Source organism: Lissotriton helveticus, chromosome 7 (assembly GCF_964261635.1).
Source record: "Lissotriton helveticus chromosome 7, aLisHel1.1, whole genome shotgun sequence".
Lineage (NCBI taxonomy): Eukaryota > Metazoa > Chordata > Amphibia > Caudata > Salamandridae > Lissotriton > Lissotriton helveticus.
This window is the reverse complement of record NC_136068.1, coordinates 480085342-480107438: the sequence shown is the minus strand read 5'-3', so window position 1 is coordinate 480107438 and position 22097 is coordinate 480085342. Positions and strand designations below refer to the sequence as shown.

At 45.6% G+C, this 22097-nt stretch overlaps 1 protein-coding gene across 1 annotated transcript; it reads right to left on the bottom strand.

Moving 5' to 3' along the window:
- Positions 1 to 14027: 14027 nt before the first annotated feature.
- On the bottom strand, positions 14028 to 20395 carry LOC144768647 (apoptosis-associated speck-like protein containing a CARD). Its single transcript, XM_078652457.1, has 3 exons — positions 20076 to 20395; positions 16331 to 16399; positions 14028 to 14697 (listed from the first exon to the last, which is right to left on the bottom strand). The coding sequence occupies exons 1-3, from the start codon at positions 20350 to 20352 to the stop codon at positions 14438 to 14440; spliced, it is 606 nt and encodes a 201-aa protein (XP_078508583.1). The 5' UTR covers positions 20353 to 20395; the 3' UTR covers positions 14028 to 14437.
- Between the last annotated feature and the right edge of the window lie 1702 nt (positions 20396 to 22097).

The following is a 22097-nucleotide window of genomic DNA, read 5'->3' as shown; positions in this document are numbered from 1 at the left end:
GGTGGTAATCTCCTGGCATTTGTGCACACCCACAAATAAATACTTTTTATTTATGTTGTTTTATATAATCAACCCCCAGATTCATCATGCTCTTCTTTTGCGGGTCCTTAATAGCGATTATTAAGGAATCGCTATTAAAGACTCGCAAAATGGGATGCATGTAGAAATCGCTAAATTTATAGCAATTTCTACTGCTTCCTTATTTGCGATTCGCTAATTGCTAATCGCAAATAAGGAATGACCCCATTCATTAGAATGAATGGGGAGTCATTCCTTATTTGCGATTAGCAATTAGCGAATCGCAAATAAGGAAGCGATTTCAAGGGTGCCAGGGTGTCCAAAGGACACCCTGTAGCACCCCTGAAATGGTGATTTACACTGGTGTTGTGCACACACATGTCCAAAGGACACCCTGTAGCACCCCTGAAATGGTGATTTACACTGGTGTTGTGCACACACATGTCCAAAGGACATGTGTGTGTGTAACATCCAACTTAGAAAAATGCACTAAAGTGCATTTTTCTAAGTTTTCGTTATTTACCACGAAGTCAGATTTCATGGTAAATAGCGGCCCCAGATTGCGAATTCGCAATTCTAAAATGGTTCATGAATTGCATTTAAGGAATCTCTAATTGAGATTCCTTAAATGCAATTCTTCGCAATTTAGCGATTTCAAAAATTGCGATTTTTGCATTTGGGGATGATGAATCCCAAATGCAAAAAAAGCGCTCGCAAAGGGCCAGATTCACAGAATCTGGCCCTTTGCGACCCGATTTTGGCTTCATGAATCTGGCTGATAGTCCCGACGTTATTGAAGCGTCTTACATGATCACTAGTGACATTACACAAGGGTACGTATTATTTCACTAGACAGGGGGGGGGGGGTTGGATTCGTGATTTGCTCAGGATCACGGAATGTTGATCCGACGCCGAGATTCGAACCGTGGTCCCAAGCTCCAAAGCCTGCAGCGCTGGCCATTAGGTCACATACTTTGGTGGGCTTTCGCATGTGCTTAAAGATCCCTGCGTCTCCTTCCTACCCATGGGACAGGCCAGAAATTTGGGAAACGTTAGAGATTTACTCTTGCCAAAAGCATGAGAAAATCCCTTTCCAGTGTGGGAGGACAGAGCAACTCCAAAATTAGTGGCGGTGCATTTTTCAGCATGTGAAAAAAAAAGGGCTCTAGAGAGAGGGGAAGGAAGGAAGACATGTGCAAAGAAAAGCAAGCATCCTCCACCCTCCATGCACAACTGTACATGGCAAGAGATTGCGAAGGCGGAAATGACTTGTTACATGAGCAGAAAGACATTTACAACTTTCCCCAGACCTCAGCTGAAAACCTGGGACAGTCACAGTCTGGCAGGCATAACCATGGACATCTTTGTGAATTCCAAAAATCCACAAATCTGTATTGACGCAGTGTTGGAAATCTATGTGTGCATTTTTTAAACCTTTTCTTTGAATGGGGCCACACTATTGCATAGTTGTAGTGTCAGCCGAGACCTTTTCATTCAACCCACAAAATATTTATAGTATGTTTACGAATAGGCACCTTTTAGAGTGTGCCATTCACATTTGTCTTTTGTCCACGGGAGCATACAGCATGGGGCAAACAATGAGCTCACTTTAGCCATTGAATTCAATCATTGTGAGTTACTTAATGTAGCCTGTACACAGCCAATTGAAAAAACAAATAGCTCATTTTTATGCTTGGGTCTCCTTGGCCAATTTCAGCGTTTCCTATTTTTTTTAATTTCTTTTTAAAGAGAGTTATATTTCATTCTCAAGTGCCCTACAGCTCCCCAGGCACGTCTACCATGTCCAAGCTGTTGCTTGCAGGGATGCTGCCTCCCACATGGGCACTGTAGGCCAATGTAGGCTTGTTTTAATATGACAACATCAGAACTATTTCCTTTGCTAATGCTTGCTTTATTATGTGTTTACAAATGGGTAAGTCAGGAAGGGTGACCCTGAAATGTGGCAAATAAGGGATATCGCGGCCTACTGGTCAACCACCTAACGTCATATTACTGATCCTTCTTAAACAAACTTAACGGAATTTTTCGATCCACCACATAACCAGAGCCCACCAATAATGAGGATGACAAACAGCTGCTCGCCTTGTTTGAGACCAAAATCATACAGAACTGTGTGGAAAATCTTCACCTCCATCACAACTCCTATGTTACAAACAGGTAGTGGAATTATGAGGGACAAATTATGCGGCAAGGTTGACTAAATTATGTGGAGAGAAAAGGAAAATGATGCTGTAATATGGGACACATTTTTTCACTATATTACTTCATTATTTTGTCTTTTTTACACGTTTCCCATCACTAGTACCGGTTTAATACCCAAATAGGACAATAAGCTGCTAAAGGTGACCAGGCAATCTTTGCGTATGGCCTATCACTGTGTGGCGATACATGTCGCTGTATTTTCAGCATGGTTTGATCTGTTCGAGCTACAAACATTTGTTTTGCTAAAATCTGAAAATTATGGAGTAGATGCTTGGTTGAGTGGTAGATTTATAATTATGCGGAAAACGCTGCGGCTGCAGAATCACTTACTTCCATTGGCCCTGGTTTAAGCATCACAACACTCTTTCAAACCCCTCACACATCCACATATTATTCAGTCCTAAGTAAAAACACAACACTTCCAACCTACCAATTTACACTTGCCCAGTCATTCCTTGTAAACACACGTGGTCCACGTGGCCCAATACATCGTGGAGGTGCCAGATACTCCCCCCACACAGGGTTCTGTTACCTGGGTCTTCTAACAGGCTTTGGTTGCTCGGTGCTTAATTTGTAAAAAATGAACTGCCGGACCCAAAGTTTTTTATAGCAGCCAATCCTTGGCACTACTAAATGCCAGGGTTAACGATTACCAGTTGACACTGGTTCTTATACCACAACACGAGGATGCACCTATTATTAAAGGCATAAGAATGAGAGACTGAGCCAGCCCCACCAGGATGTAGCTCCGTGGCCTTCATGTTACTGATAGAGCTCTCCACAGGGGCACTCAGCCTATTGGGGTACGTTCCAAGACATTTCCCCATCTACCTATTGCACCCCCATCTTTCCTAGTCTCTGAATGCAAACAGTCTCTGCCAGGCTGGATGCGCAGCTCTGTGGAAACAGTTTCAGGGATGGACGGGGACTTTGTTCCATAGAATCAACTGTGCACTTTTCTGCAGCATGGCCCACTGCTGCTTCTGTCAACACCACAAAGCAAAGAACACATGGGCGGCGGGCACGTGCTTGCTCCTGCACGCCGGAAACACACACTGTGCAGTACTAATACTGGGCTTTTACGAAACACAACATAATCTATCCCTTAGGACAGGGCTCGAGTCGGGGTACCACGCAGGTGGACGGCGTCCCCCCACTTATTTTACCGGGAGATCGATAACTATAAACGGCAACTGAGTGCAAGCCACCTTTCGTGACGTCACTTCCTGTTGTGACGTCAGCGTCCCCCCCCACTTCTTTTTGTAGGACTTGTGCCCTGCCTTAGGACCCAAATAGTAGATCTAATGATGCAACTGAATGTTACTCGTTTTGTTGACCTTAGAAGGATGAAAAGTTGAGTCTCCCCTGCTATGATTCGATCCTATGACTGACAGACTACTACACACCGATATCCCCAGTAGATGTTAAACTCGCAGATCTGGCACCCCCCCAGACAAACGACAGTTCACGTAACAGAGGTATTGGCATTGCAAATCACAATTATAATGAATTTTATTTATGTTAACTATCAAAACAGATCAATAAAAAAAAATGTCATTTACAATGCCAATAGCTTAAACTCTTCATGCATTAATTAAAAAAGTTAGCAATGTTCAAAGTTCCCTCTTCTGATTGTAAAGGCTGAAAGGCGTACTATCAGGCATGCCAATCACCAACATTGTCTTGTTCAAGATGGAAGCACGCCCTTGAGAAAGCTTCGCATATATGTGTGCATTGTGCATTCCAAGGGTATCAGTGGCTACCTTTGAGTAGGTGGCAACAAGATATTGAACGGCGATTGTCGCCCAGGGAGCAAAGAAATGGACGGAAGTGAAGGACGGGTAGGGGGCAGAGGAGTGCGAAGCAGCAATTCTAGGTAAGCAGTCCAGATGGAGACCTCGCTCTGCACTGTAGTCGCAGGCCCATGCCATGCACAAGCCCATCCCTGCCAGTTTCAATGCACTCATCTGAAAGTATGTGGCCTCAGAGGCCGAGGGCGTTTGTCATAAATGTTACGGGTGTAGTCTTCTAGGTGCTACATATCGCGCTATATTCGTGATTACTTTTACAGTGCATTGGACCCAGTTTTGTGCCTCCGAATGACATTTGGGGCCTTATTTATGAAGGCCTTGCGCCGCCGGTGCGTCACTTTTAAAATGGGAAAAAGTGATGCACTGGTGGCGCAAGGCCTTCATAAATAAGGCCCTTGGTGTTTACAACCATTCATTAATAGACATATCTTATGAGATGTGTCATAAGCCACCAGACTGTTCGTTACTTTGAATGTCAAAACAAATGTATTTATTTATTTATAAAGTTTTATATAGCGCCAACTTGACCCAAGAGGGTATCAGAGCGCTTTAAATTTAGGATTGTTGCGCTAAAAGTTACATCAGTTACAAGAGCATAGTAAGGTACAGTACACAAAAACAATGTTGCAAGAATTCGTAGCGAGAATTCGTAGGCGGGAGGGGATATAGTTCAGGAATTAGAAAACCACAGGCAATCTGAGGGCCAACAATAGTTTAATGCATGAACGTGGAGGCATCAAAAATGTGAGACTAACTGTTGGAGGTATTTGAAACAGTTACTATCCTAAGCTTTAAAAGTGCTCTCGTAAAGCGATGCTTTTACTTTTGATATTTTCTGCAACTTTTGTGCTTTATGTTCTACCACGACGCTTGCCTTAATTTAATATGCAGGGGCACAACGCTTGAAGTCTAGCCCCGCGCCTGTCTACAGTATTATTATTATTATTATTATTTTAAATCATCCTACCCGCGCCTCCTAGGGCCTCATTTAAGCAAGGCGTCCGCTTAATTTAATATGAGCTGCATCTCTGTCGGGCTCCATGCCCATTGCACTGCGCATGGAGCCCTGAGGGATTTGTGGGGGCATAAGTAAGTGTGTTCTCACTTTCTCACGATTGATTGAATCAGCAGGTGCGTTTTTTTCGGTATGCGAATGCGTTTGCCTAATGCACTTTTGCCGATGCTAAACATTATTAGCGAAGGCACTATGTCTGCACTGGCAAAGACAGAATGTGCCAGTACTTGTGGTTTCTAGTGGCCCAGCCCCTTCGGTTGTCCATCTGTAGGTGTTCAGAAGCAGTGTTGGGACAGGGCGAGCAGCAGTGGTCCTCTCTCCCCCGCTGAGCACTGATGGGTGTCATTAAGACCTGTGACTGGCTCTCCCGGGGGCCTGCTTGTTAGCCAATTAAACCTTGGCTAACGATTGTACAGGAGATGAGGATTCGGAGCAAGTTAGCGGGAGGTGAGCTAGCTTGCGTGGTAGTGGCAAATGAACGATTCCTCAAAGCCCTGGCTCTGGGCGCTGTCACTGCAATTTTAAATTAGCTTCCTTTTCACAGTTTCATACTGTTTTTTGGAGCAGGAGTGTGGCTCTTTTCCCACTCCACATATTACGGCTTGTGCGGCAGCATTCACAGCACTGGCACCAGGAGACAAGAAAGATATACCCCCCCCCCCCCCCCACACACACACACACACACACACAGCACAGATTCATGCAGTGTCGCACACCAGCAGTGCAAGCTTCCATCGTGCGTGCCCACAACAAACCAAGCATCGTCCTGAAAGGCAGTGTGACACAGATGACTCAACTCGTACACATCAGGTTTGTACAGCACAGCCTGCAGCTGCACCATCTTCCCGCGCACAGCTGTACAGGAGCGCACATGTCCATGACCACACAACAGGTTCATCGCGGCCAGAATCAGTGGCAGCTTTACCACTCACAGTACAGAAGAAGCCTGCGGCTCAGAAAGCTTCCTGTACAAGTAAAACAGGAATGGCTATGCTTACTTTGTAAAATAATAAGTGCGGGTGCCCAAAGTATTTCTCAGAAGTCCACAGGTGGCGCCGACTAGTCTCCGGAGTGCTGCATACCAAGGCCATGTAGACTTGATATCACCTCATGCCTTTCTTCAATAACCAGACACTCCCGCCTACTTAGTTTTACCCTCATCGGTTCGTTTTAATTCCTGCTTTCACCCTTTGTGCCTGTTTTCGGGCTTTCTCTTCCTCCTCCTTTTGTGTTTTTTCTCCCTCTTGCTGTGGGTCAAAGTATGGTGCTAAAAAATAAATTCTGGTGAGCCCCTCCGGCCACCACTGGCTCAAATTAAGCACTGAAGTAGAGCCTTGATAGTAGTAGTGCAAATATGCCCCAGAGACACAACAGGCACAATGCAGGCAACTGCACTGCAAGCTTCTTTCAATCCCAGAACAGGTGAAGCTTGCCTAAGGCCAAGCCCTGCAATCAACCCACCATGCAGCAAACCCCCACGGTGCATGGCTGTTGGTTATATCCCTTGGGAGTGGACTATACGGCCAGGCCTACAGCCAATCCCAGCGCTCAAACCACTCTTCTGCCAACAGCGATTGCCTATAGGAATGTAATGACAAGTTGGGCAGAGGGACTCTTCTTTGCCCAAGCTCTGCAGCCACCCTCCAGCTTCACAAAGAGTCATCAAGCCGACCACTGTTATCCTATTACATTTTGGTCATTTTATTCTCTCAGTTTTATATATGTATGGTATGTATGTTTTGCTTTTATGATTATACTTTTAATCAAATAAAGTTCTTATTTCCACTGGTATCTTAACTTTAACGCAGAACCATCAAACACTGTCTACGTTTTTAGCAAAACACTAGCCTCCCCCGGCCTTTACTTTGCCCTTTCTTCTCTTGTACGAATCAGGCAAATAGCTCGAGATGCCAAGAGAATGCCAAACATGCTAATTGTCTGCCAGATTTTGATTTGTGTAGAATCGTAGAACTGCAGCAGCATTACAAGGTAATCACAAGATGCATTTTTAGTGGAAAATGCGACCCACCCCCATTATTTGCATATTTAAAATGGGGCCAAAATGCTGACAAAGTCATGAATCAGGCATGTCGAAAGGCTTTTTTTCTTGAAACAGAAGGCATCTTCCTTGCCTCTCAGTAATTGGTGCTCATGTAAAGCGCTATATTAAACTGAAAAACATGTCTATTTGAACTTACATCGAAGGCAGTGACGGCTTGTACTATTGTAAAGTTAAGGGTTGTTTTTCAACCTGAGGGTAAAAATGAGAGCCCGATAGGGACCTGTCCCGGCACCTGCTTTTGAAAAATGCCTGTGCTGAGCACCGGCAGGACCCGGCCCACTTAAAGCCCCTGTCTGATCCTTTTCTACTAAAGGCAAATCGCCTGGGATGTACTGTTGATGCCAAAATGCACTGGTCTTTATCACAGGTAGTATGACTCACTCCATGACGTTTTCTTGGCTAATGATAGTTTTAGGGCAACAGTCGACTGAACCACGCCAGGCGCCCTGACAGACAGTCCAGGCCTACCGAGAACTAGCGTTGGAAAGTACTGAATCTACAATCTCCATTTGTCAGGAAAGGGACAACACAGGCGAACTTCTGTCAACTCACTAGTGTTACGAAGTAGCTCCTAATCAAGAAAGCTCTATAAAGGAAATAAGTACATTCGAAAGAAGCAATCCGTGAAATCAATAAAAGTATTACATATTTCCCAAAATCCATTGTTAGAATGGGTAGTACATTCCATGATGAACTGTTACTTAAAGTAGCCACTCATTTTCTCTGCACATTCTCCCGGGAAAATGTTTTCAAACTCTTGACTGTGCTTACACTAAAAGTATTCAAAACCCAGCAACCCTACTACTTACATGCAAGGTTTTAAGTGAGTCGGGTCCGCCTCAGTCTCAAAACCTGGCAGCAATTAAAAACAGTAATTACATAGTGTCCCTATTGTGCGTTGTAATAATATCCTTAACTCTGCACAAACCAACAACACCAATTGGGTGTATAATAATTGTGAAAACTATTAGGGTAATGCAGTACGCCACCCTCTGGTGCAGGTGTGCCACAGCCTGGGGCTTTCAGCATGGCTGCAGTCGTCCGATCTGAGGTGGGTTTACTTTAAATTCCAAACTCACTGGATTTGTTTTTATGTTATTTTTTTTTACATGTGCAGTAGTTTTAACATTGCAGTTCTTTCCAGTACACCTTGCCCAGAAAGAGCAGTCCGTAGTTACTGTAGCAGTGACAACGCAGCCACCTCGCATTATAGTAAAGTTGTTCTGGTTTTGTTTCTAATATGCGCCCATCTTCCAAGTTTACATACAATCCCTTCCAGAGTAGGCCCCAAGGCAAATGCTTGTTTTATAAATACCATCTGTACTTTAGGTATATTTTGTATGGACACTTGCACTTTGAACAGTCCTTCCACCGGTATTACACGCAAAAACCGGCAAACACCACCTTCACTAGAATGCATAGGTACCAAAGCCAACAAACACTGCATACATCCAACAGCTGTTGGCACAGAAGCACTAGTAGACACCACTTACATATGGCAGCCGAGAGATACTGCACATATCAGCAGCCCTGCTGGCGAAAACACTACCAGCCACACCCCGGCAGCCACCACACACCCCATGGCCCCTCCTCCAAGATTCCATTGTCAGATTCATCGCATAGCACATTGTAACTGCAGACGTTAGTCTGGGGTAAGTACCATTTATAATTTAGATGTATTACTGCACAATGTCAGTGTGTGGCCTAATAAGTGACTGACACATCCCACGTGATTGCCTTTTCCACAGCTGTGCCAGCCTGTGCTTCATGACTGAGTACTTATAAGGTCCCAAAAGCGAGACCGATGGCATTGCAAATGCTGGTTATAGCTTGGTTTAGTTTAGTGCAGTAATAGTGATAGTGTAGGGTTTGTGCTTTTAGGGGGTTTGTAGGGGTGGGTTAGATTTTTAGTGGTTAAAGATAATTTTTGTTTTATTTGGGGTGGGAGGGTCAATGACTTTCATATGTACATAAGACAAAAAAAAAAATTCAAAAAAAAAAATATCGTTTACGATTCAAAGTGTAGGTTTATGATGTTTAGGTGTAGTTTATGTTGTCGTTGTTTGAAGATGTGTCTTAAGGGGGTGGGGAGTTTATGTTTATCATGTCATGCTAAAGGTGTAGAGTAAGGTAGGTTAAGTTAAGGTAGTTTTAGATAGTAGGTAGGATAAGATTTTGTAGGTTAAGTTAGAATAGTTAGTTAGTATAGGTAGTTTTATAAATATGACATTAAATGTAATTGTTTGCTACATACAGGTCTACTTCATGAATTACTTTGCGGAAGTTAGCATGTGAGCTCAGGTAATACTATTTACACGCATATGTCATTGCTAGCACTGTTTGGCAACATGTCCCTAAGGCCATGCCTATACTTCATTAATTATCAGACATTGTTGAGCAGTGGACATGGCTATTATGATGGAAATTGTGGACAGTGCAAATCAAGTGTTCACATACAATAAATGTGTGTCGTAACATCATGCAACATACCTTGGACAGATGTTGTGATCAAAAGTATTTGGCCAATTAATGTTTTTGGACTCGCATACTGATTGCTACCCCATACCAACTCACACTTGCAGTGTTTACTTGTCAGCCCAATGTTGTATGCTTGCTCATAACCGTGGGTGTACATGGCACTTGTGGGGTGACTTAATTCACCATTAACATTGACTGCATGACACTTTATGCTTGCAACCTTGAGCAAGCACTTGCTAGTCAACACACAAATAGTGTTCACCAAATAAGTTATGCTCTCACTGCTTAGCATTGTCACTGACTCCACAAAAAAGTGTTCCTTAAATGTAAATCCGTATTTGTAAAGCGCAAACTAGTCACCCTTACTGGTTTCAAGGCGCTGGGGACCGTTGTGGAAATTAAGTGAGCTATTGCCCAGAGTCACATGGTACTGAGCTGAGCTGCCGCCAGAGCCGGGGATCGAACCGTGAGCCGTGTGCTCCGAAGTCAGCTGCCCAGGCCACTCTACCACAACTCTCCTTTGGCAAGTAGTTGGTGTATTTGCCTCATAGAATGCCCAATGGTCATCCTTGCCCTGACTCCTACAGACAGACAACACACAGTTCTAAGTGCATTTATTTACATATGCAAATGTTGAAGTGGCTCACAGGTAAAGTTAATTGGATAACAACCCCAAAAGATGTTTTTAGCAAATGGATGTCCAAACAGGCGTCCATGTGGGGAACATGTCATGGGACACGTGGAGGAGAGAAGTGCTTCAGCAAGGAGGATGACAACAATGTCATTAGGGAGGATAGGCCACATTGACAGTACGCAATTGGCCATGGTGACCATGGGCAAAATCAGGAAAGTGACATTCCCATGCAAGCTCAGGGCAAAGGGGAAACTGGATATGTGGCATAGATGACTGCTACCAGACACTTTTTCTTTCGAAAGATGTGCCATCCACATCTTCCTACTCTGATGCAAGTGGTGTCTCCCATGAGGGTGGTGTTGTAGGTGTGGCAACTGAGGGAGGCACAATCACACATCAGGGGCGGAAGATGTGCATCTCGTTTGTGCAGCAGCATTCATCTGTGCCAACACATGAGGCAGCACAGCAGTGACGAAGATCTTCTGGTTTTACCACACAGAAAGCAATGTTGCGGTGATAGGCAGTCATGGCAGCAAAGTGGGAGTAATGATTCCCCTCCACGGTGCTCCTTATTGCCTCCAGCTGGTTGGCCACATTACTGGTGCCACTTTGACAGGGCATTTGTTCATGCCTCTGACTTGGGAAACAGCCATTACAACACGTTTTTTACCACGCATTCCCATTACATCGCATGTGTTACAACACATGTGGTGTTACAACACGTGGTAAAAACCACGCATACCATTACATCGCATGCGCTTGTACGACGCATGCAATGTAATGTGTGGAAGCTCCGGCGGTTCATGCATACAGAAGTCTATTGTAAGCCCTCATAGCTTTGTATCGTTCTGGCTCTACTTATCTGAGGATTAAAGCCTACCCCATGTATGGCACTCTGCCACTGTGACCTCGTCTCTGCAACTTTGGATCCTTGTGGGTTGAATCCCCGTTGCACCCCATAATGATAGAACACGCTATTCCTTTTCGCCTACTTAGTGACAGAACCCCTGGCACTGTATTTACTTCCGGTGGGGTTTTTTGATATCCTGCTTGGATCTACTACTTTCCCTTCTTTCATCGCTTTGTGCAGGTTTCGTCCATTCTTACGTCCCCAGAACTCTTTTTGTGCTGGAATCCTATCCAGTGGAGACTGGCTCCCACTTTACTGATAGTTTTTCCAGCTCAACAGTGAGACAGTTCTTCCAGCCTTGCTCCCACATTATATTCTGCATCATTCTGACTGATGGCTATTTTCTGACCACTTCTGAAAATAAAAAGCATGAAAGATGCGCCCTGATGAAAGAAATCTTTAAGCAGTGGTATTTTCCAAAACGCACGTCGGCGCTTTTCTCTGTTGTTGGTTTTTATGTTACATTTGTGATTGTATATATTGTGATTCTATTGCTTATTGTTATGTACTGTGCTAGATGTTTTTTGTTTTTGTTACAATTCTTGATTTTGTCTCTTCTGTATGTCGTTTTTTGCTTACTATGCTGCTGTGTATATAATATGTTTTTTCATCTGTGTATAGTATTTTGTGGGCTGGGTGCATGGTTTATGAATATTTATGTAGACTTTGTACGAATATATGTCTACCTTCTGGGATATATTTTATGTAAAAAATGAATTTTTCTACTTCCTTTTTATTCATATAAAACTAATGATGATGATTAAATAAATGGTTTAAGTACTGATCTGTGGGTTATTTCTAATTATATTTGGAGCTACTGACCTTATTTTGCTTACAAGTGGCGACATCTTGTTATGTTCTTAGTTTTCCCTTGCACAGTGTGCACAGGCGTGGCACATATCTCGGTAAATACAGCCCCTCGCTGCGTTTTTGCAGTGATGAAGCTCCGTGCAGCTGATTTGTTTTCAGCGACACGGTGCAGCATTTAACTGTAAATATGGTCCATAGTCCTCTGGTGTACATCACTAGCATTCATCCCGACCCCAGTCATATTTAGTAGAAGAGAGGAGTTCATGTGGTCCCTACCATGGCAGCTGATGCCTGTGCCTTCTGAGCCAGCATGCCGGGTCATCTGCGCACAATGTAGTTTCATCTATGCGACTATGGGCGTAGCTCTTGAAATGTCCCTAAGTTTAGGTACTACTCATGGCCCACATACCCTCCAACTCCCCTCAGATGTGTTCTTTCTCCTCTGAGAAACCAATTCTATGGTATGGATTTGCAGGCTAGATTAATGAGCATAGGTCCAGATCAGAGAGTAGAGCATATTTAATAGACATGTGATGCAGCGCAGCTCCACAGACCAACGTGATACATCACGTTGTGTGATTAGGAAAGTGCAGGGTTGCGCTGTGGTGATAAAGATTCAGAGTATCCCTGTGCTTTCCTCTTTACTGCTGCTCATTCAGCTGTCTGGCACCAATGGAGGTACCCTTGCACCATGGTGCAAGGGGGCCTGCTTTGCAAGATGTCTGCTGTTTGTGCACCAGCACTGGCAGAAAGGACAGGAATGCAAGGTATCTTGTAGATACAGTACATTTCTGTCCTTTCCCTTTGATGTAGGGTAGCACATCTAGAAAGGTTGCTGCCTGCCCTACTCCAACATATTATCAGAAGGCCCATTAGTCTTCCATTGATGTCCTGTATCACCATAGATGAGCCAGCATCCTACCCTTTGGCCTACAGACAGTGCTGTAGAGCGCCGGGCCACAGCTGCCTGCACTGCATGACAGTACATAGTTCGCCACATTGCCCCTTCTTGCAACTTACCCTGTGGCTCTTGTAGTCCGTCATAGCGAGCACTGTCCCACAACTCCAACCACCGACTCCTCACAGAGGACAGCTGACACCTGCTCCTCCAAGTGATCCAGCTCCCCCTGGGACACTGCACTACAACCTCCCTTTGCAATGCTGCCTTGAGATTGATTGCCAGTTTCGCCTTTCTCTTGCATTTAAAATCATGCCAGCGCTTCTTATAGTCCGTCACTGTCCTCCTGACTTCCACAATACTGTTCACCTTGTCCACTATGGTCTGCCATATGGTCTTTTTCCTCCCCAATATCAGTTTAGAGCTGACTAAGAGCTGGTGTTGGTGCTCCATCACCTACGTGATCAAGATCTTATATTCGTCCTCACTGAACTTGCACTTCCTCTTCCCCTGGGACTTTTGCTGGACATCCTGTCTGGTAGTGCGGTGTTGTCCTGGCCTGTGCTCACTCCTGGCTGCTCCATTGCTGCATTCAGATAAGTGTAACTTTTTTTGTGCTTAGCAGCATTTTTATATACAAAAGTGATAGGATGGCTAGCGTCTGTTTTTCAGGCCGCTAATTGGCCGAACGTAACTTTTTCTATGTTAGCGTGCAAATTTTTTGCGACTCGACGCAAACATCAGGTTCAGGTATTCCAATGCCAGCCTCTTCCTAACGCCATGGGGCGCCATATTATAAATATGGCGCTAACATGGTGTTAGGAACTGTCGTACTGCAGCGGTAAAATTGTTCATGCTCCGCTGCGGCAAAACAGCAGTGTGTCATTTCTTGTAACAATACCCCATACTTTTCCTATAATCATATTTAATGGTTTATTTGCTAAGTATTTTGAGTAATTTAATAACGTCAACAAAAATATAGTTATGAAGAAGTCCTGTAAGTAGGAACAATCCAATTCAGTGGTGAAGAATTTTGAAATTACTAATTTTTGTGCTCCACCCGAATTTACAGGCAGAAGGAAAAATTATGAAAACATAAAAAAGAAAGGGGGCAAGACTAGGGCCAAAAAGTATTGTATAGCAAAACATTTGAAGACAGAAAGGAGCATCGGTTTGTACAAATGTTTTTATTTTGGCTTCATTTTTGTGTAAAATATGCAATGCAAAGTAGGTGACGAAAGCACTGGTAGAAATCCTAGTTTAAAATATAAAAACATATAAAACATCCGCTCCTTTTTGTGGCCCCCAAGACACTGCCATAAATCCAAAGGAACTGGGACTGTTACAAAAAAACTGAAAAATATACAAACAACTTTGAGGAGCTATACACTTCATGCTAATGGGAAACTCGCTCATAAATTAGACAACAGTCTGGTTTATTCTAGCACCAAAGGCATTGCTACTGGACGAATTTCTTTATCTCCCTTCTAGATAAAGGCCCTGAGATAGACCTGAAACAACCTGTGTTGCTACTTTTTCAACAAAGCCCTTTGGATTTGCCTTTTACAGAAACCCCCTTTACTGCCCCCCCAGGTCTCTGACGAGGGGGCCATTCTGCTTTTTCAGAGCTTGGTAGAAGGCTTCTTTGCCAGATGCACCCCAACCGTGCATGAAATTGTACAGCTCCCGCATCCTGTTCTGAGACGTAGCCTCGGCTCGCACTAAGTCATACTGCTCCTGATTCAGGAACTCCAGACTGAACAATCGGTCAAGGATGGGATCCACCAGAGTGCACCGGCTGATAATTTCCGCTCGGTGCTTGTCCACGAAGTGCTTATCTGCGAAGGAAGACAAGAAAGATATTGTTATGTTTCAGTCTGTCAGGATTTTTTTTATTATAGATGCCCTGCATCAGGTCAAGAGACAAGTGCATATACTATATGTTCTCCTAATCTAAGCCCCTGTCCCCCTATTTGGGATGGGGGGTGATTTCCAAACCACCCCTGAACAGCATCACGTTTTCCTATCAAAATTTGAAAGCCTTGGTACACATAGGACCCCCGTCCCCTAAAAGATTGGTGCAAGACCTATGGTTCTGCAATGCGAGCGCCAGCTCAAACCATTTTTTCTCGAACTTGTGTCTTTTTATCATTAGCCAGGAATTAAACCCAATCAGTTAGTTTCCTCATTACTTTGTGTTGACTGCGATATCAAAGGCTTTAAGTGTAGCATGTCAATCATGTTAAGCTTGAGCTGTACCTGGGAACTAACCACCAGATGAAATTATGTATTAGCAATGATTCAGTTTCATTAACAATGCTAAATAACACATTAAATGAGGGACATGACTTTTTGATATCTTTGCTTCATGGAATTTCTGAGACTTGGCAATACCAAAGTGGAATATGTCCTGCTGATCTCCTCTCCGCTGAGAACTCTACCGGACCGCATAGTGGCTCATAGTCTGGGAGTGTTTGCTCTCTGAACACTCCTCTGGGGAAGCCAGAGGTGCTACCTCAGATAAACACTGGGGGGCATATTATCAAGAATGGTGTTAAAATTATCGCTGTTTTAGCGGCAGAAAACTGCTGCTAAAGTGCCGATAAAGGGCTTGATAATATGCCCTGGAGAATTCCAATAGAAGCCCATGTTGACACCAGAACATGGGCTTCTATTGGAATTCTCCAGGGCATATTATCAAGCCTGCTATCGCCACTTTAGCTGCAATTTTCTGCCGCTAAAACGGAGATCATTTTAACGCCGTTTTGTTGATAATATGCCCCCACGTGCTGACCTGAGGACCCTTTGGGTGCAGCTCCATTGCTCATTCCAAACTGCCTTCTGGCTCTCATGGCAGGAAGCTAAACGCAGAGATACCTCCTCACTGGAGTAGACTTGTGGAGGTTCAATATTGTGGGCCCAGCAGTAGTATCCTTTGAGGGAAGAGACAGACTACAGTAAAGGGATCATTACTCAAGCAATTGAATATATTTCTAGTCATAATTCACTCTTTCTGAGAATCAGCTACTCTGGCTCTGAGAACCCCTTTCCCTCAGATCCCCTTTTAGGATTCCCTCTGCTCCCAGCCCTGAGCCCTCAATAGACATCCACACAGACACCATCGAAATCCCAATGGACACTGCTGAGATGCCAGCAGCCCTTCGAATACAAACACACTAAACTTGCTGTAGAACACAGGGCCAGTATCTAAACATCCAGCTGCTCACCTATGCACAGAAACAGGCAAGGGATGAACGGACACTCTCTTTCAGGGTACAAGGGAACAACTTCCTCCTCCACCCGCTCTGTAGCCCTCCAGCGCTACAGGGCCAGAGGCCTCGCAGATTGTCACACGGTTCACTTACAGGGATGGCTAAAATCTCCCAAATGGTCCAGTAGTGACCCCCATGCGTGCTGCTTAATGCGTCTTTCTTGACCCTCCCTGATGCGCCTCCGTAGCTTGAAGCTCACCTGAAGGTCCGGCTCCTGCACCCCCTGTGCTGGGGTTCTGGGGTGGTGCTGCGCTCCCTGCAGAGCTATCTGTGTGGAGAAAGATTTTAGTAGTTAGAACAAATATTGTTAATTGATCCCTTTGAACAAAGCCCTGACTTGCCAGCCACGTGACGGCTGCCTCCCACCCTCTCCTGCGTCACACTGAAGGGGATTCATCACAAATATATAATGTAGTGGGACATCCCTGTGGCAGACGAGCTAGAGATAGGTCACGTTTAGAGGTCACAGTGATTGTGTGGCCTATGCATGGCCCATCAGTATTTCATTGTAAACAGCGTTGTAAAGACTGTGTTGTAATGGCATGCGTTGTAAACACATGCAGACTAACGTCACATATTTTTTCAGGGTAAACAGCGTTTACTACGCATGACAGACAACGCATGTCATTACAACGCGGTCATTATGACTGTGTTGTTTCATCGCATTTCTTTACAACGCAAGACAGAAAGAAGGCTTGCGTTAGGGGGCAGAAGGTGTTGGATTTAAAATCCAGCCCCTTCCCTACTGTTGCACAGACTGGAGTTAGAAAAGTAAATTATAATATTCCAATATCCAGCGTCCCCAACAGCAAGTCATTGTTTCGACTTGCGTTGTAAAGTTATGTGATGTAACAACGCGGTCGTTGTAACGACCGAGTGGCAATGACATGCATTGTAAACGCATTGCGGACTAACGTCACATATTCGTATTTCAGCCCAATGCTGTCCTTATGCCACACGGTCAACGCTGTCAACTGTTTCCGGTCCTTTAGGGTGGATTTCAGCCAGTCCTAGCTTTTCAGCCAACACCATCAAGTATGTTGTCACTTGTAAGCCAGATTTTCTGAAAGAAAAAGTGACACTACAAGTCCCAGCAGGCGGTGCCTACAAAACGGGCTCTGGCTGAAACTCACCCTCAGGACATAGAGGCAGTTGACAGCTGTTCTTTTACCACCGACCTGCCCAACAGCTCGATGTGTCCTGAGTTGGATTGTGAGGGGGAAAGATAACTTCAAGCTGTGAGCTTGATACTTGCACGTGGAAGTCAACATGGACTTGGGACTGTTGCTGAAGGCAGTCCCTGAGGTGTGATCCCTCCCTCCATATAGTTTTAGTGTAGTTTTCTTTTTTTTTTTTTGCAGAGTATTATATAGCGCGAACTTGTCCCGAACCGAATCGGGTATCAGAGCGCTTTACATAGCACGAGTTACGTTACACAAGGACACACATTCATTTTGTTAGGCACGGGGAGATTACGTGATTTGCCCAGATTCACAGGAGGTTTAGCGACATTACCGAGACTCGAACCGGGTTCCCCAGGTCCGAGGTCGAGCACTTGACAGAGAAGGGGGCGTTTGGGTGGTGTGTGGACACGAAATGTGACTCCCCTGAAGCAGGACCGCCCTCAAGATGAACTGAACAATGCTGAAAGGTCCTGAGTGTAGCAGAAGTCAGTCGCGTGCCAGTCACGTTCCTCAAAAAATCCAGAAGAACTGGACCTGTCAGTCGCCGTTAAATGTGCGGAAGTTAGTGGCAGTGCCTCAAAAGTGTGTGTGTGGGGGGGGGGGGGGCAGGGGAACTTGGAAAAGTCTGTGGCATATCATGCATGTACCTCTATAAGGCCAGCAGAGCTTGAGACGTGTCAGTCATGCACAGCTGTCATGCTGATCTAGGCTACGGCCCGTCTTTGGTCTTTTAGCTATCAACAGGTTGGATTTTGGGACATGTACTTTTGCTTTGTTGTATCTGTAGGAGCCTACTGTGCACCACCTTTCAGTACTGCAAAAAAGGATTGCTTGGCTGTGTCCTCCTGCCGTGAAGCACACTGGCCACGTTCCGGCCGGCTTTAGCACTGCCCCCCCCCCCCCAATGACCACCTCTGCCACGGATTTCTCTCACTACCACCATTTGACAATGCCCCTAACGTCTCCGTAACCACTCGCTCTTAGATTCATTTAGTTTATCAGCGTCACTCATACCATTTTAAGATGTCAGAACACTTTACATCACACACGCATTGCAGAGACAATCATCACTGTGCAAATCAATATATAGGAACGGTTACGTAAAACAAAGGTCTACAAGGAGTAGGAGTCATCCTTATTGGTAGGCAGTGGAGTTTAAGAGTCCATGGACTGGAAAAGCACAAATTCAGAATTTAAAATGTACCACCATTATTAGGGGGTTTCTTTAATAACAAGAATTGATTTCTCCCCAAATGAATCCCTTTTTGCAAAATTAGGACAACGAAAGACTGGGCATATTTATATAGCTCTAATATTTTCCTTCCAATTCACATGCAGCAGGCACATTAACCCTCTGCACTATGGTGTTAAAGAACTTTTACTAGACAAAGCTCCGGTCTTTCTCCGGGAAGAACATTAATCCCCGGAGTTGTCACTTTTATCGATGTCTGGAATCTGCTGAGTCAATGTACGCCGCATCAGGTGCTTTTGAAAGAAGAACATGGCGCCCCCACCCCAAGTCAGCGCCCGCCACGTGTATTTACATATCACTTGCTGTGGTGCCAAAGTCGGTCAAGTAGTAGCCCAGAGCCTTGGACCGGTGAGACCAATTAAGCATTTGAAATGTTTTAGATTTGAGTCTAGAATCGGAGCAGGGACGAGGTAAAGACAATGCCGTATCAGGTGCATGCTTGCATAAGTCTAGCAGGTCTGGGAAAGGGTAGGGTTAGTTAGTTTAATACATGGGCATTGGTGCAACAGGTGCAGTGCACCCGAGCCCAGATCCATGAGGGGGTCATTGAGACCTGTTAATTGATGCATTTTACTAGCTCCACAACAGTGGAATGGACATTTTCCTTGCCTGCACCCTGGGGTAATAGGATCCTTGTGACGCTACTGGTTGCATATCATGCCCGCGCTCTCTAAAGCTGGCACGGCTGGGACAGAGTCAGTCACACATCAGATGCGCGCCTATAACTATGCCAGCTGGTCAAGTCACGAGACAGGTCGCGCTGCAGTTAGCGATGGCCGCAGGTCAGGCAGAGACTGAGAGACGGCTGGAATGGAGAAATAAAAGGGGGCCTCTTGTGACAGCTCTACAACGAGCATGTTTGTACTTTTCTATTTGCGGACGATAGGAACCCCCTCTCCCGCCTCACTTCTTCCAGGAAATCGTCGAGTGAAAGGAAATAGAAACCGAAAGCAAACTGTAGACGTGCATGTGGCAATGCCCCCACCCCTCCTCCGTGCAGCCGTTCCTACTAAGGGCGGCAGAACGGACGTAGCGCGTGGGGCACCCCTGCAGGGTAGCGCGTTGCCCCCGCGTGCACAGCCGAGCCTAGAACCACTGGGGCTGCATCTGGAACAGAAGCCGGGGCACAGATGCACCTTTGTAACTCTGTGTTGACCTTCAATTCCCCACTATATTCGGTTCACATATTACAATTTTCCAAAATGCATAGGACATAAGTAACATTTTACGAGAGAGGTCGAAGTTGTGCATTTTGAGCAAAACGAGGGTGAGCCCCGGCAGTCGCGGGTCCGGTGCAGTTACGGACGGGGGTCCGGCTGTGGATTCAGCCGCGTGCCCCGGCTGTCTGACGGAGCCCCGGTCCGTCTTAGGCAGGACACGTGCCATGCAGTGTGGACGCTGCGACTAGGACCCGGGTTGCTTGGTCCCTGAGACAACTGCTCCCCACCAGCCCACCACACACCCGCCAGAAGTGAAGCCTCTAACCGGAGGATGAAGCCCCGCCCTACCTGCCCCCGCCGCCCTCCGGAGCGTCTCAGCCACGTCCCTCATGTTGATTTTCTGCAGCACCTCCAGGGTGAGGCGCAGCCCGTACTCCTGCCTGTAGTGGCTGATGATCAGGTCTGCTACGTCCATGGTGTCAGCCTTCTCCAGCCTCCCCCGTGGGATCTTGTCATAGCCGGCCTCCACCTGCGCATCGTTCATACTCCTCTTGAACCTCTTAAAGTCCCCCTCCTCCAGGCTCTCCAGGGCGAACTCGAGGTGATCCTTCAGGGTCTTGGCCATGGCTCAGCGCACGCCAGGGCTCAGACTCGAATGAGGGGAACCAGGAAGCGCATCTTATCACTCTCTGAGGACCAGGGGAGGAGCCAGGAAGAGTGGGCAGGACAAGGATACAATGTCTGTAGTGGAAAAAGTCATGATGTAATATTAATTATAAACATATAGAAATTACCAAACCAATGCAGCGAAATAGTTGTCACTGCTGTCCTGGGGCATAGCTTCATCACACATGGAACCCTTCAATAACTTAAATTGATTCTTCTTTTTTAACACAGTCTAACTGAGATTTTGCTCCTGCACTCTAGTCCAAAAAAACACTGGCAATAATAATGGTTTTAACTTTTCAGGGTGCCATTTAATTTACTTGTCTCCACATAAAATGACGGAAGGAGTTAAGACACTTTTCAGACACTCATCCCCAGTCACATATCTGAGTTTAATCCATCATCATTCTTCTGCTCACTCAGCCACCCCAGTTTGGACCCAACCATATGTAAATCAGTCTGACCCTGTGCCTCATAGGAACAATCCAGTCCGATCTACCAGGCCATGGTCCTCCCTGGTCCCGGAAACAAGCATCCTGGGACTGGTTCTGGAGTTGGCAGGGTATGCCCAGATGTGGCTCCCTTGCTCACTTTGCCACTGGATTCAAGCTAGCCTGGCTGATATGGAGTGTTACCCCAAATCCGGTCCCAGGATGCTTGTTTCCGGTCCAGGGAAGACCTGGCTGGGCATTTGGGCTGGACTGTTCCCATAAGAAACAGGGTCAAGACTCATTTGCATATGGCTAGGTCGGAACTGGCGTGGCGAAGTGAGCTAAAGAATGATGATGGATTCAACCCAGTTCCGTGACTGGTGGTGAGTGTCTGAAAAGTTTCAGCGCTCCGTCCATCATCTCATTGTGTTTGCCTCTCTATAAGAGTAAACTGCTGTTGTACCATTGAGCTGGGTAACAATAAACATAAACATCTGTTATTCAGCGCCAAGATACCCTTCTAGGTGAACATGATAGTTACAAATACAAGTTATGTTATGTTCTGTTTCATCCTACTGATGGCTTCGGAAGGTCTGACCCTTAGTCAGTACCCTGGACAGAACTCCTAGACACCACCACAGAAAAATCTACAAGGAGTACTCAAGCTGTTTCATGGATTAGGAAAACTCTGCACGAGGAGAGATGTGTCCTCATTGTTATGCAGGGACCCTCACTTTGACTAATTACCTATATTTGGGTCCTTCAACTGGCATGCAACGCACATTGGGCAAAATGGGTTTCAGCCCCACCGCCGTCGTGTGTCTCAGCCCGGCCTGCTGCGGCTGTGGGCTCGGATGGGCAGTGTCTGGAGTCTTATCTCCGGCACGCCCAAGTTTTTCACAGGTCTTTAGACCATTTGCACATTTACATACCTTTCTATACTGGTTACCAAGGCTTAGTTTTGAGGTCAAGCCTAGTGGCAGAGCGCATGCGCTGCTCGCTCTGCGAGACTGCTATAGTAGAGTATGGTAGAGAAGCCGCACCCACTCTTCTCCCATATTTTTCATTGGCTTGTATCATTGTCTTTCGTAAATGCTGCCTTCGGATTCACTAATAGGCTTGTTGGACCCGCCTTAGTACGGCCTTGTCCTCATTTGTACCCTCCCATGGCGACTGGCCCCTTTAGTTTTGTTGATACAAAGGACCTGTTATTTAGTCTGTAAGCAATATTTACTTTATTGAGTTTCTCTTATTGCAGGCCGGACATGCGGTG